This window comes from Brassica napus, chromosome A1, assembly GCF_020379485.1.
Source record: "Brassica napus cultivar Da-Ae chromosome A1, Da-Ae, whole genome shotgun sequence".
Classification (NCBI taxonomy): Eukaryota; Viridiplantae; Streptophyta; class Magnoliopsida; order Brassicales; family Brassicaceae; genus Brassica; species Brassica napus.
Window position 1 is genome coordinate 8,438,850 of NC_063434.1, and position 15,609 is coordinate 8,454,458.

General features: G+C 38.2%; 4 protein-coding genes across 5 annotated transcripts; 3 read left to right on the top strand and 1 right to left on the bottom strand.

Moving 5' to 3' along the window:
- Window positions 1–15: 15 nt before the first annotated feature.
- On the top strand, window positions 16–1,357 carry LOC106439690 (GLABROUS1 enhancer-binding protein-like). Its single transcript, XM_013881191.3, has one exon. The coding sequence runs from the start codon at window positions 127–129 to the stop codon at window positions 1,183–1,185; it is 1,059 nt and encodes a 352-aa protein (XP_013736645.1). The 5' UTR covers window positions 16–126; the 3' UTR covers window positions 1,186–1,357.
- Window positions 1,358–1,569: 212 nt separating this feature from the next.
- Window positions 1,570–10,054, top strand: LOC106375307 (putative glycerol-3-phosphate transporter 2). Of its 2 annotated transcripts, XR_007316735.1 has the most exons (4): window positions 1,570–6,072; window positions 6,177–7,140; window positions 7,650–9,422; window positions 9,525–10,054. XR_007316735.1 is itself a non-coding variant. In XM_013815182.3 (3 exons), the coding sequence occupies exons 2-3, from the start codon at window positions 6,207–6,209 to the stop codon at window positions 8,228–8,230; spliced, it is 1,515 nt and encodes a 504-aa protein (XP_013670636.1). In that variant the 5' UTR covers window positions 1,570–6,072; window positions 6,177–6,206; the 3' UTR covers window positions 8,231–10,054. The 2 variants fall into 2 exon arrangements, 1 of the variants encoding a protein (XP_013670636.1); XM_013815182.3 differs by having other exon boundaries at window positions 7,650–10,054.
- Window positions 8,392–8,661, bottom strand: LOC106375298. Its single transcript, XM_013815170.3, has one exon. The coding sequence runs from the start codon at window positions 8,659–8,661 to the stop codon at window positions 8,491–8,493; it is 171 nt and encodes a 56-aa protein (XP_013670624.1). The 3' UTR covers window positions 8,392–8,490.
- Window positions 10,055–10,637: 583 nt separating the features above from the next.
- LOC106359865 (E3 ubiquitin protein ligase RIN2-like) lies at window positions 10,638–14,129 on the top strand. Its single transcript, XM_013799490.3, has 13 exons — window positions 10,638–10,700; window positions 10,793–10,867; window positions 11,039–11,116; window positions 11,463–11,549; window positions 11,643–11,764; window positions 11,957–12,053; window positions 12,156–12,261; window positions 12,342–12,499; window positions 12,595–12,732; window positions 12,810–12,877; window positions 12,956–13,174; window positions 13,273–13,517; window positions 13,600–14,129. The coding sequence occupies exons 1-12, from the start codon at window positions 10,638–10,640 to the stop codon at window positions 13,478–13,480; spliced, it is 1,419 nt and encodes a 472-aa protein (XP_013654944.2). The 3' UTR covers window positions 13,481–13,517; window positions 13,600–14,129.
- Window positions 14,130–15,609: the final 1,480 nt, after the last annotated feature.

Below are 15,609 nucleotides of genomic sequence, written 5' to 3' on the forward strand. Positions count from 1 at the left end.
GGTTATGCGTAAAATGGAAGTATAATTTTCAATCGAAGAAGGAATAGTACCTTTACAACAACATAGAACAAACCTAAAAAGCAACCTAGTCGACGGCGACAGGAGAAGAGAACTCAGATCCTTGTCATGGCACCAAAGGACAAGATCGAGAACCCTCCTGCTGCTGCCTCTTCCAGCGAAGAAGAAGAAGAAGAAGAAGAGTCTGGCTCATCCGTAGAAGCCTCCGGATCTTCTTCCGATGACGAAGCTGGCCATGTCCAGTCCAAGCTCACTCAGAAACCTCCAAAGAAGAAACCCGATTCCGATTCCGAAGAAGACGAATCCGATTCCGATTCCGCGCCCCCGACCAAGACCAAGCCTCTCAACGCTGTCGTGACCTCCGGATCTGTCCCCGAGAGCTCTACAGCGAAACGTTCTCTAAAGCAAGCAGACGAGGAGCCTAAGAACAAGAAGGTGAAGACATCTGCAACAGAGCAAGAGGTGGTTAAGAAGATCTCTGGAGAAGACGCGAAGAAGATGTTCCAGAGGCTGTTCTCCGAGACCGACGAGATCGCGATGCTTCAAGGCTTTCTTGATTTCACTTCCACTAGAGGTGACCCTTACGAGAACATGGACGCGTTTTGTGATTACGTCAAGACGTTGATTGATTTCAATGCTTCCAAAGCTCAGATTGTTACGAAGCTTCAACGGTGTAAGAAGAAGTTTGTGAATATAGTGAAGAACGCGCTTAAGAAAGGAAGGACTGAAGATAAGGTCACGTGTTCTAAGGATCTTGACCAGAAGGCTTTCGAGTTGTCGAGGAAGATTTGGGGAGCTAATGGTGTTCTTCCTGCTAAACCGAGGAAGAAGTTTAATGATGTTGTAAAGTCACCTCCTTCGCCTTCGCATACGCCTAAGAAAGAAGTGGAGAAACGAAAGGGGAGTGTTGTGGTGGATGCTCAGCTCTCTTCTAGTAGAGAGGTGGCGTTGTTCTTCAAGGCGGCGAATGTGAGTGTTTTTGGTTTGGATGAGTCTACGGTGAGTGCGGTTTGGGATATGGTTGAGGATGGAGCGAAGAAGAGGGAGGTGGAGGAGAAGCTGAAGAAGCTTAAGGATATGCAGGTGGAGCTTTGTTTGCAGAGAACTGCACTCTTGGACACTACTGCAAAGATGATATTCAAAGACAATGCCTCGTCTTCCACATGATGTACTGATGGTTTGTTTCTTTTTTAACTCTTTTTAGTATATGCATAGCTTGTGGAACTAATGCTATCGTTAAATCTTAGTCAATATTTTTATTTTATGCCCTTATGTTGTTTGGATGCTTGGTTTGGGTATAAATTCCCTTATGTGGAATGAATATTTATTCCCCTTGTTATATGATTTTGTGCTACTCTGGTTTAACTCTAATCACATTGTGTTATTAGGATGCCATGCCACTATGTTAACTTTCTCTTCTGGTAGTTTGGTATATAAAGTTACGTAAATGGATAGAAAGTCTCTGCTTTGCTTGTTTTGGAAATCAGCTTTTTTGACTGCTACTATGGAAGAAAAACATCCTTGGATTTCGTTTCCATTTCCTTTTGTGGAAGACTTAAAGACTTTCTATCCATTTACGTAGCTATATTTACGTTACAGCAGGAAGTCAACATGCTTAGCACCCTTTGCAAAAAGGGAACAAATCCTTTTAGGTTACACTGTTACAGTTATGAAACGATTTGTCAATGTGTAGTAACTTGTAAGCTTATGTGGGTAAGCTTATTCTATTTGCTGCAATCTTAAGACATTCGCCGGCAATTTTTCCTCATATGCTATCCTTCTCTCAGTCAAGCTATTGCTTTCCGAGGACGGCACAGTTTGTAAATTGATACTTGCGACGAGATAACATACCTTTGCACCTTATCCCTCACAAGGGCTGAAGAAGTTTCTGATACCTTCCTCAACTTTGGTGGAAACTTTCAGACACCCAATGTGTAGGATTTAGATTTGAAACAATTACACTCAAGGTCACTTTTCATCTTTTTATATCATAATAGGATACTTATTGCTACACACACACTTTCTTCCAACAACCTATTAAATCTTAACTAAAATACACTAACCGTAACTCTACACTTTATTGACCTAACTAGAAAATAGGCGGGAATTAACCTCAACCACACATCTACCCTCCTATCCAACAGACAAGATTAATTCTAGTACACTTTGACAAGATTTATATCTGCCTTATTTTATGACCATTAGATCTACTATTGTAGCTTTAATATGAATGGTCCAGATTAATCTTATCTTTTTTAACACATCATCATCTTCATCAGCTGTCTTTTTTTGTCCTGATAAATCCAAAAAACCCAATCTTCAGCCATTAGCTCTCTAGATTAATCGCCGGTGAATGGAGTTCCAGTGACTCCCGTTGAATTTCGCGACGGACAGGGAAATAATGTTACGAATTGTTCTCGTTTTCCCGACATGCCCTTGCTTGAATTACAAAACAATGTCGTCTACGAGTTCTTCACCGTCACAGTCATGGCTGCGGCACCTCCGGTGGTTTTGAGTTATTGGCCTCTTAATACCAGAGAGCTTGCAACTAGACTTACCACACCACTGAAACTTACCACACCCCCGGTTAAATTGTAAAGAATATATGGTGTCTCCACCACCATTTTATGACGTCACCGCTGCCATTTTATGGCGTCTCCACCAACTTTCTCCAGTGTTTATTCCATCGTTCTATTTTTGCATTATCAAGTCAAGGAATGTAAATGATGATTATCGTGTACATGTAGATATTGTGTACACGTGGATATTGAATTTTGTGTACATGTAGATACAAAATTCTAGTGTACATATATAGATTATAGTTTTCTGTTTTTATTTTATGTATTGTAAGATGAATTGCTTCATAGATTTCAAGTTTTTTTTACTTATGGTTGTACACAACACATATATATGTAGAGGAGACTGAGATAGAGTTTAAGTCACGGAATGCACCAACGATAAATTTCGTGTACATGTAGATATTGAAATCCGGTGTACATGTAGACATTTGTACATATTTCAAAGTGCATACACAGTTGTACATGTATAAATTTTTTTTCAATTTCCACTGATTTTTAAATTGTGCATTCCTACCTTTGTTAACGTAATTGTGTATAAAATGTTTATATGTACAATCTAAAAGATATAAGTTACATGGGATTGAGATTATCTCCTCCTGCAACTCATAAAATAATGAGTATCATTATAATGGTGTACATGTGGATATCGTTATAATGGTATACATGTTTAATGTTTATGTATATGTGAATATCGTTACAATGGTGTACATGTGGATATCTTTTTTTTTTGAATTGAATGTTAAATTGAACTCAAAAAAAAAGACATTACATCAAGTGTTTTTCAAACATAAATTGCAACATTTTCGAACAATCTATTTATATCTTCGAACTTGACTAATATCCCTCTTTTTCCTATCTTCTAGTACCAAACCAAAAAGACATCCCTTCTCTATAGTTATATGTTGTCCATAAGTGTATTATACAACAGTTATACATGTGGATATCGTTATAACCGTAAGCCATGTACACATAGATACTATTGCCCGCATATGCTTCATCTCACAATGAGTTTTGATTATCTCATATGAGACAAGGTTTTCACACAAACATAATGTCGCTCGCTGAAAATTATGGTACATATAAACACTCAAACATGCCTACACACCACGTTTTCTAACAAGTATACACATGCACATACAAGCTCTAGTATAATGTTTACATATCCACACAAAAACATGCCTACATACCAAGTTTTTTACATGTGTACACCGAACACTACTGAATATGTACACCATCACCCAAACACTATAACTTGAACACTGAAAACAATAATACAATGACCACCTTCAATTACACCAACACCAACAGTAACTAACCTCTGTTGCAGGTGCTTGGTACTCATTGTTATAATCTTCCTCAAATGGACCACACGGCAGTCCAGTTACAGCGCCAAATTCCACCAAAGATAACCTAAACGGATGGCCTCCAAAGACTGGCCGCATCTTGAACTTCTTCTTTGTTATTATCTGTCTAACCAACATTGCATATTCATCTTATGTGTCCCCTCTAACACATCTCCAACGAAAATCATGTAATCCACCTTCGAGTAAACATTCAGCCTCAGACTCAGGAAATGATCCTCTGCAAAGAGCCTCGGGCGGCGATCCCTTGTCTAGCACTTTTGTCGGCTTCGTCTCTGCCAAAAAACAACATAGAAAATTAGGGTTAGTGTCAGATTCTAATACACACAAAAATTAAATCCTCATGTACACCCAATCCCCTGTGTGTACACTACAACCTAGTCATTGTGTACACTCAACCACCTTTGTACATACGTACCCTCACACAATATTGTACAACTATACATTCATATTAACATGTACAACATCGCAAGTGGCGTACATACATACCTCTCATCTACCGCTCTCTCCTCTTGTTGCTGAATCTATGTTAATCAAACCAAAAAAAAACACCACAAACATCTTAAAAATCTCGGAAATCTAACCAAGAAATAGTCAATCCCAGAATCGGAAAACTTAATCGGAACCCTAACCACACAACCGGAAAGTAGTAAAGCGAGAAAATTGTCTAACCTTTTCCTTTCCCCTTGGATTTTTGTTTCTTCTCGACGACATCGTCTTCTCCGTCAGTTTTAATTTTCTTCGTCGCCGATTTTGTTCGTCGTCTTCTCCAGTGAAACTAGATCTACTTTTACTCACGATGAAAAAAAAAATAAAGTTTTAATTTTTTGTTGGGCACAAAATAAAAAAAAAACTAATTTTAACTCTTCTACGTGTCCACCTCATAAACTCCTGCATTTTTAAATTTCAAATCTCATAACTAGTCTAACTAGAATTTATTTGTCCAATTACCTAATTACCCATACTTGGTTTACCTTTACAAAGGCCAAATTGGTTTTCAATCACACTAAACTACCTCAGTAGCACATTGTGATCTACAATGTAATTAAAAGATGGAAACCGACCTGCACTGAAAATAACTCTTTAGATTTCAATGTGTAGAAACTTTTGGTGGAAACTTTCAGACACCCAACTAAGGTCGAATTTTACAAATTACAAGAAACGTATTTAGATTTCAATGTGTAGAACGATAACTCATATTTAACAGACAGCCAATCTCTAAAGTGAACACATCAATTAGAATATTGATTTACATAATTGTTCAAGTCTCTAACAAATCCATGCCAATAGTAGTGGAGACTCTGGTTTGCAAATTGCAACTGGTGAATGCAAATAAGTAAATGGCTGAAATATACAGGTAATACCCTAATACAAATTCAAACAATCAGATATGTAATGATGCTATCAGAGGAACTGAAAATGTATAGCCTCATACCTAGCTCAAAATTGCTCTCAGAATCTTAGACAACTTACACAAGATTGTCACCAAAAATGAATATTGTTGTTACAGTTCATTCTTGCAAATAGTCATTTAGTATAATTAAATGATTTATTAACTAAGAGAAAGAAGCATTATAATATATGCTTAATTTGTAGACAGGCAACTTCTGTCATCTTCCTATGATTTAGAGAAAAATGAATATGGACACTAAAATGAAGCATTATTCCAAAGAATGTTACTACTATTAGTTTATAGTTTCTGTAGATAAACTAAACTATTAGTGAGTTGAATATTTCGGTGAACTATTTGATGTTCTTACGTGCGTGCACAAACCACAGACCTGAATGCCGACTTCCTAATTCATATAAACTATTATTAGATAATTCTACATTTGTGTTTATATCAGTGTATGATCTCGTCTTCTGTATGTACTATAGTTTACTTAGCGTACATACTGTGAAATTTAATCTAGAAAATTAGAGGCCAGTGAAGCAAAAGGCTTAGTCAAAAATGAAAAAAACAATATACAACAAAGGGGCAAAACAATGTATTCATGATGAGCTAGTTTCACCTTCTTTAAGTAGTGCTTCTCCTCCTCACAGCCTCTCCAACCATTGAAGTGGTAGAGAACGGGAGTGAGAGAGAATCCCTCCACATTCTCTAATAGTTTTCTGTATGTTGCTCTGCTTGATTTTATAGATACTGAGGTTTCTTGGTATACAAGTGATAGATTTGTTCACAAAGAGACCATAAACTCATGTTTTGTTCTGCTTTCAGGTTTTGTCGATTTGAGGAGTTACTAAAGAGATGGCGTCATGGACATCATCCCAATTCCTGTATGAAGAAACCAAACCATGCGGTATTCAGTTCCTGGAACGTTTCAAGCGTTCAGGAAGACTCTCCTTCAAGCAATACCAAGCCCTTGTCTTTACCCTAACCTTCGTCGCTTACATCGCCTTCCACGCTGCTAGAAAGCCTAACAGCATTGTCAAAGGCACCCTTTCCGCGTCAACAGTCAGAGGCGGCTGGTCTCCCTTTGATGGACCAGACGGAACAGCCTTGCTAGGACAAATCGACTTGGCTTTCCTCTCTGTCTACGCGGTTGGGATGTTTGTAGCCGGTCACTTGGGAGACCGTCTGGATCTCAGGACGTTTCTGACCATCGGTATGATAGGCACCGGCCTCTTCACAGCTCTCTTTGGAGTCGCCTTCTGGGCCAACTTCCACAGCTTCTACTACTTCTTGGCGGTTCAGGTTCTGGCTGGGTGGTTTCAGTCAATAGGTTGGCCTTGTGTTGTGGCCGTGCTTGGTAACTGGTTTGACAAGAAGAGAAGAGGAATGATTATGGGTGTTTGGAGTGCTCATACTTCACTTGGTAACATCACAGGCTCTCTACTCGCATCAGGTCTGCTTAGGTTTGGGTGGGGCTGGTCGTTTCTTGGACCAGCTTTGCTCATAACTTTCCTCGGTCTCGTTGTATACTTTTTCTTGCCGGTGAACCCTCCAACCGTTGGAGCTGAGAGAGATGGGACTGAAGTTGACTCCACCATGAGGCTTGGTGACACCATTACAGAGAGCTTCTTGGGGTCTAGAATGAGTACTGGCTTCGATAGAAAAGCAATAGGGTTCATGGCTGCTTGGAAGATCCCTGGTGTTGCTCCTTTCGCCTTCTGCCTCTTCTTCACCAAGTTGGTCTCTTACACTTTCCTCTACTGGCTTCCTTTCTACGTCAGCCACAACAGTACGTTCTTCTTCATCATCTCTCAACACATTTTTTAGGCCTACAGGTTCGGGTAGTCGGGTGACATAGTTCTGTTAGACAATTTTGCCGGATTAAACCGTTAAAAAGTTTGGTTTGGTTTTAGGTAGTTTGGTTTTTAAATTTTTTACCAAAACTAACTGAAGTTTTTGGTTTCAATTATATTTTGGTTAAAAATTTGGGTAAAGTAGATTAAATTCGGGTAATTCCGGTTAATTCATTTCAAAGTTTTGGTTAAGTCGGTTAGTTAACAATTTTTGTTTTGAGAAAAAAGAACTAACCAATTACTAGTCGAACCGAACTAACCAAAATTTTGGCTTGGTTGGTTTGGCGGGTTCGGTTAAAAATCTCAGCTCTACATTTTTTTTTTATTGTGTGCCAATTGCCAAACCTAGTAATAATCTCCTTAGACTATGAGCAAGAGCCGATTGCTAAATCTCTCAACACATTTTGTGCCTTGTTATATGTATGGTCTTGTTTACTTGGTGCAGTGATTGGAGGAGAGTACCTGTCCGAAGAGACATCAGGAAACTTGTCAACACTCTTCGACGTTGGAGGCGTGGTGGGAGGAGTCTTAGCCGGATACATCTCTGACCAGCTCGACGGCAGAGCCATCACAGCAGCAGGATTCATCTACCTAGCCATCCCAGCCCTCTTCCTATACAGAATCTACGGACACATCTCATTGACAATCAATATCATCCTCATGTTCACGTCAGGAGTCTTTGTCAACGGACCTTTTGCTCTCATCACAACAGCTGTCTCAGCTGATCTCGGTACGCACAAGTCTCTCAAAGGCAATGCTAGAGCCTTGGCTACGGTTACAGCTATTATAGACGGTACAGGATCAGTTGGTGCTGCGATTGGACCGGTTTTAACCGGTTATATCTCAGCGATTAGCTGGGATGCAGTGTTTTACATGCTGATGACTGCTGCTTTTATATCTGGCTTGTTGCTTACTAAGCTTATTGTAACGGAAGTGAAAGCTATGTTGTATGGATCAACCGATGAAGGTGAAGCGGCTACTTCATCGTCGCCAGCAACCAGAGCTCCCATTGATGTTCTCCTCTAAGTTTTTATTCTTTCTTGATTTTTCCTCTGTTTATTTGATAATTTCATTACAAGTGAGAGACTTTATGTTGTTTTTTTTGGTTTCTTATTTTCTTTGATCAATGTCTAAAGTTTTAACCTTTGAATGAGAATAAAAGTTACGTTCGCTAATTTAAGAATCAATAACTTTAAAACCAAATAATAAAAGAAGGATCTTTACATGCAAGTAAACCGATGATCAAATCAGCTGAAAAATTGAAGCAATAAGGCGTGTGGAATATGTCAAACGTCGTCACTACTTTCGGGTTTGCGATATCTGTTTTCAAGTTCCTTGGCGATTGAGACGGCGCAGTGGGCAAGCTTGTTGATGTTAGGAACCTTGTAGTTCTGAGCGATGTAGATCCCGCACGCTGTTCCCGTTAGAAAAGAGAAGCTTCTCCTTACTATCCCCATATCTCCTTCTTCTCTTGGATAACTACGCGAGAGAGAGGGAAGGGTTTCTCGGTCTCCGGCGTGAACTTAGATCGGAAGATAAACTGAATTGGTGAGATTGATTGAAGATTTAATAAAAAAGCAAAGAACTGGAGAATTCTGGAAAGTCGAAGAACCGACTAAAAGATCAACTAATGGGCCTGATGGGTACTTGGCCCAAACTTTGTTTAAACTTACATTGGCTCGCGCTGGTTATAAACCTTGACGCCAACACAAATAAAAAGTGTAAATGTGTGTAATAAAAACATTAATGACTTATGTTTTCGTTATTCGGGTCATAATTATGTGTTTAAACATAGATACAAACTTACAATAACGTTGAGAAAACAATACAAGTAGAGCTTTTGGTGTTTCACCCAAACCATATATATAAGAAGATTAATTTTGTTCTACGTTCTATTAACCTTTCACTAAAAAACATTGTTGACCGTATAGCTTTTCTTTTTTTTTTTAATAAAACTTTTCTTTCTCAAAGAAGAATAAGACGAGAGAGTAGCAAGCTTCGGTCTCTCTCCTCTCTGTTCTCTCTCTATCCATCTTTCACAGAGATGAGATGAGACGAAGCTTTCACCGGATCTAGTCCGGTCTATGACTCCCGATGGTTCGGGCTTTTGACTCTGGGAAGCGGTGGTTCACTCAACACCGTCTTCGCCGGCTTTTCTTCTTGCTTCTCATCGTCTTTTGACGGTGTCGTGGGCAAGTTTGGTCCCAGTTCTTTTCTGGTACCTCGTTTTGTTCTCCTGCTTGACCTCCGCTTCTTTTCGCTTTCTCTGGATTAGACTGACTCTCGATCTGACACTCGGATTGTTCTCTCCTCCCCTCAGATAGGCAGTTGCATCTTCGCGCTTCTACTGATCTTAAAAGATGTCTGGGTTTCATGTCAAGGTGAATCTGATTCTCTAGATCGATTGAGGCTATTGATCCTATCTTTATTGAAGCGTTGGTCTGTTCTTCCGTCGGCTTTGTCCTTTTCATTACGGTTGCTCTTCGTTGAGCTTTCTCCTCTCATCGGATTGACATGTTTGTTTTCCGGTGTCGGAGCTCCGATGAAGACCTCGTCGTCGGCGTTGAAACGGTTGATTGATTGACAGGGGGACTCATCAGGCACGTGTTCATCTTCCACCTTGTGCCCTACACGTGTGTTGAGTTGCTCTCGTGTCGTCTTCCCCGATAAGGCTGTTGTTGCCTTCAAACCTTTGGACCTTTCGTTGTGGGCCTCTCTTTTCTTTTTGTGTCTGGGCCAACTGTTCACTTTTAGTTGTGCCTCATTTTCTATGTTAGTATTGTCTATCTTTTGGGCCTTATGTGTAAATTATGATCTTGTTTAATAAAATATCAGTTGTCAAAAAAAAAAGAATAAGACGAGAGATTGATCTTTGCTCTTTCTACTTTTTTTCCTACGCTAGAGAGGCCTGTCCTAAACAGAATTTCCAACCGACAACTTCTCGCAGACATCAGGTGTTCCACGCGATACGATCGGTTTGTACAACTCTTATCTCTTTGCTTGCTATCTGCATGGAATCTTCCTCAGTTCTACGATTCTTCCAGTTTCTTCGATTTATGATATATTTGATTGATGTTTCTTAATGAGTTTCAACCTGTGAAATATGAAATCATGTCTTTTTTTTTTTTACTCTCAGTTTTGGCTTCCTTAAGGGATATACTCAATTTGTTTAAAAAAAAATCCAATTTTATTTGATTTATGTTGCTGTGGAGCTCAATTGTCTGCAAAAGTTTCTGTCTTTCTGATGCAAATAATCAACTGTATATTTTCTTTGAACTCTACCAAGTTGATTCTGTGATTTATTGTTTGGCCACTCGGCTTATGTTACTGATGAGAGATCATGTTGCTTCTGCAGATGGAGGAATCATGCTAATATGATTAAACTGAGATTACGGGGATTAATTTGAAGTGGGGAAGCTGTTGTTTGTTCATAATGGGGATAAACTACTTGTCCGTCTCCGTGGCATCAACAGCTCTGAGCTTTGTTGGGCTTCAAGTCTTGACGGAGTTGTCTCTTGATAAACTTCTGGGAAATGGGATGATAGCCAAGAAAAGCATTTCTTTAGCAGACTCTGAGCATTCCCTTGACCTGCTTCTCGCTTCTTACTTTACCATCGCCCTCCTCGCAATTTTTGTGCTCAACTGCTGCTACTTTCTCTCAAGGTAAGCAATGTTTTTTTCTATTTGAATGTCTTGTATCATGAAATAAATGCTCTTGGCTATCATCCTATTCGCTATAACTGCAGAGTCTTACTGATTGTTTTTAATTGTTTCTGGATATGTCTTTTTTTTTTTGACCTGTGGTAATAATGCCTTTTAAGCGTCTTTTTGCAGACTCTATTTTTTGGAGATTTATTTAGCGTTGAAGCTAAAACGTTGGTGGTGCGACTTGCCAATTACATCATTTACAAGGTAGCAGCTGTTCTTACTTCGATTGAAAACCAAACTGCCACATACAGTAGTAACCTACATGTTGTGTGTCTGTATGAGATGAGATCTTGGTGTTTTTTCATTACTTGAATATCTGAACTGCTGCAGGAAAAAAAAATATATTAAATGTACTTATAGTGGCAGAGTAACGAAAATGAACATAGATTTGGAGGCCTAAGAGAGGTCTTTACTTAGACAGATGATTCCACTATATAGATATACTTGTCCATTTACATCTCTCTTTAGTGCTCCTGTAATTTTGAGTTACATTTTAATTCCTGGCCTGGGTGTCAACAGAATTAAATCCCCTTTTAATTAATTCTCCTAGGGTATATTTCTGCCGCTGGTGATTCCCCCAACAATATTTCAGGGTGTATTGTGGACAGTTTGGCTGACTGTTCTATGCACTTTAAAGGTATATATGTTGACAGTTTGCAGGAAATTTAGAATGATATTTTATTTTTTCTAGACACCACAGTCCTAATGTGAATCTTGTAATGTCATGTAGATGTTTCAAGCTTTGGCTAGAGACCGGCTTGAACGATTGAATGCATCTCCTTCTTCTACACCTCGGACCTACTTTCGTGCGTATTCTGTGCTCTTCTTGGTTCTCTCTGTTGATTTCTTGTGGTACTTCCTAAACCTTGTCAAATAGAGTTAACTGCTTCATTTTCTATCTCGTTAGGAATTTAAACTGGAAAACTCATATTTCAACTTTAGTTTCTCTCTGGGCTCCACATATACTTCATGGCCAACGCTCTTGAGTAGACATGAATGATATTTTGAGTAAAATGGTTTTTTTTTTTTTGTCATATCTTGCAGGATAAAGCTTTCCCTTATGACATACAAAACAATAGGTTCTTCTGTGTATCTGTTTTTACTTTTTGAGCCATGCAGTATAGCTTTTGAGACCTTGCAGGTACTTAAAGCAATAACACTTGTCTTCTTCGTCCTGCTTGGTCTTTTCCTTTTGAGGTCGTGGTCAATAAAAATACAGAGCTGATCGGATTATCGTTTGCAGGCGCTGTTAATTCATGGGTTTCAGCTACTTGATATGTGGATCAACCACTTAGCAGTGAAGAACTCGGACTGCCGAAAATCTAAGTTTCTCGATTCCATGACAGCAGGTCTTTTAATTTTCTGGTGTTGTGTCATGTCTTTTCTTTTAACCTGTGAATGAATTTCCATGGATATTCACTTTGGATAGGCTCACTGTTGGAATGGAAGGGCCTACTCAACCGAAACCTTGGTTTCTTCCTGGACATGGCTACTTTGGTAATGGCGCTATGTCATTTTCTGTACATCTGGTGGCTGCATGGTTTGGCCTTTCCTGTGGTGGATGCAGTTTTGTTACTCTACGTACGTGTAAGTTTGTTTAACTAACTTTTTATTGTCGCTCAGCTCTCCTGGTTACTTCATACAGGGCACAACATTCAGTTGTTGTATCTTTTACCTGGCAGGCATTGCTCAGTGTAATTCTGAAACGAATAAAAGGATACATTAAACTGAGAGTAGCTCTAGGATCTCTCCATGCAGCCCTGCCTGATGCAACTTATGAAGAGTTACGGGCGTATGATGATGAATGTGCTATATGCCGCGTATGTTTTCTCCTATAGAGTTATTTTCATACACCTTTTCAATAGTCTTAAACTCTTGGATACCTTTTGAACGTCAGGAACCTATGGCTAAGGCTAAAAAGCTTCACTGCAACCACCTTTTCCATCTTGGTTGCCTGAGATCATGGTGCGCTTATCTAGATACCGACAGCTTCAAGTATTATGACTGAAACTGCTGACTCTGATGATGCTTTGGTGCTGGCAGGTTGGATCAAGGTTTGAATGAGGTCTATTCTTGTCCTACATGTCGTAAGCCTCTTTTTGCTGGTAGAACTGAAACTGAGGTGAACCCTCGCACAGCGGAAGTCTCAAGTGATGAGCAGTTAGCTCGTCAGCTTGAAAGGCAGAACAATCCTGGACATCCACTAGCTACTGGATTGTTTCCCGCCGATATACCAAATCCCATTGAAAGTGATCCTTCAAGGTTCGGCTCACTCTTCTTTAATGATTTTCTTATTAACTAAATCAAAGTAACAGTTTACTTTATTTACTTAGTGATCACCCTTTTCTTTCACTAAATAGGGAATTAGGATTGGATCCAAGCTGGCTGCAGACGTGGTCAGGCCAGGGCGTTGATATGGCTGGTCCCTCTAGTGCTTCTAGGTCCGTTGGACTGGGGAGGGTTCAGATGATGATGAGGCATCTTGCATCTGTTGGAGAAAGTTATGCGCAAAATGCACTTGACGATGCTGCATGGAGTCTATGGCCCATGAGCCCTTCACAAGCATGATGTCATGCCACATATGCCTGATGAAATTATCTTCCCGGTAAATTTTAAGTTGCATATTGTTCAGTTCTAAGTTTCTCACGAGTTAATACTAGAACATGTTACGTTTCAATTTCTTGCAGGACTTGCAGAGAACAAACTCTGTTGCTGTGACAGTGAACAATCTTCTCCAGATGTGAATGATAGATTTTGTGTAAAAAATACTGAGCGCTTACTGCACTTCCATTTCAACCTTAGGTTTAGATTAATGATACTAGACATCTCCTTGTCCTTAAGTTTACTCACCACCTAGCATTCCAAGCTTCACCTGCTGTAAATAGAAGGCGTTGGGCATCACTCTTTTGCTATAGAGATCAAGAGGCTTTCTGTTCATTGCTCTCTTGCAGAAAAATAAAAGTTTGGATATTTACAGAAGGTGCTGGCTGATACACTGGTGGTCTGGAGATATCTTGTGGCAGTCTGACCTCGGCTTCAAGCTCGAGGGATAGTGACCAGTCTATGCTGCTACCTCTCCTGTATAAGAATGTGTAATTTACAGTTAAAAGGAAGTAAATGAAAGAATCTACTGTTATTGATCCAGTATAGCCTGTTATGTAGTATATCATCAAATATGTAAACTCAGTTTTCTTTTGTCTACAAATTAAAAAGTGTCCTCCTGTTCCCATGTTTTGAGGTTACTTGGTTTTTGGTTCCTGGAGTTTTTGTTAGATGTTCTAACACATGGAAACGCAGACTTATAGCTCTTTACATCTCTGACTTAATAGGACTTTTGAAAGATCAGTTTATGCTTATATACGGTTATAAGCTCTTTTACATCTCTGAGATTCTCGTTACTTGTTAATGCCTTCACGTTCTTCCATTTCATTTTGCATTTTGGATCTTGTCGCTAGCATGAAATGGACAGAGTATGTTTCTATGTGTTGTTCTGTGAACTCTGGTTACTTTAAGGATTAGTCCAAATCTAATTTTAAACAAACTATCATTAAACTATTCCCGAATACTTTTTCAGGGAAAGTAGTCTAAACAAATGTAATTAAATTAATAATGGTGATGATTGGTTCGACTGTGGCTTAAAAAATTTAACTGTAGATGTTTAGTTGTAGATAAATTGGTTGTAGTTGTAAAGTTGTTGCTGTAGACTTTTTCTGCAGAGACTTTTGTTGTAGTTAAATTTGTTGTAGCTGTAAGTTATAGGCTGTAGATATTTTAAAATAAAATATATGAAATATGTGTTGTATATATAAAATTATTATTTTATGAATTAAAATAATTTATATTAATATTTTTGTTTATAAATTATCAAAAAATTTTGTAATTTAAAAAGTGATATGCAAATAATATTTATATTATTTAAATATCTTAATAATTAAAAAAACACTCAAATTCAAAATTAAAATATTTATAAAAGTTTTTATTATGATTATATAATTTATTTGATATTATAGATATCTTTTTTTACATTTTACAGATTCTACAGCCTATAAAAATATGATGTAGCATTTTTGCCTAAAATGCATAATAAAAAGTTTTGCTTTATTTTTTTTGCTGTAGCTTTAAAAATAAAGCTAAAGCATGATTGGTAAAATTAAATAAAAACTTGATGTAGATTTTAATTTTTAAAAGTAAAGCTAAAGCATGATTGGTAAAATTTAGTGATTTAAAAATAAATAAAGCTAAAGTATGGAGATAAAGCCCAACCAATCACCCCCAATATATGCTGTGCCTTGGTTGGAGGAATTATGATTTTCTTTACCAACATCATCTGCTCAACATAAATTAAAGTAGACTAAAATAATACTACTTATTTAAAAAGCGGTCCGAGTACTGATGATACATAGTTAGCTTTATTTTCAAAAATCTAAATAAAAGCTCTTTGAATATATGATGTTATGTAAATATTATACGTATAGCTCTTTCTATGTTTACACAAATAGTTTTGTGTGTGACTAATAGTAGACTCCATTTGCTAAGAAAAATCTGATAAAAGTAATAACCTAATCGTTGCCGTGACGAAAGAGTTTTGAAAACCCTAATTAAATAAATACCTGGAAGTTATAACTACTAGACATTTACAATTTCGATTACATATGATCAATAAAGAAGTAGCATGTAGGTACTATTTAGCCAAACTA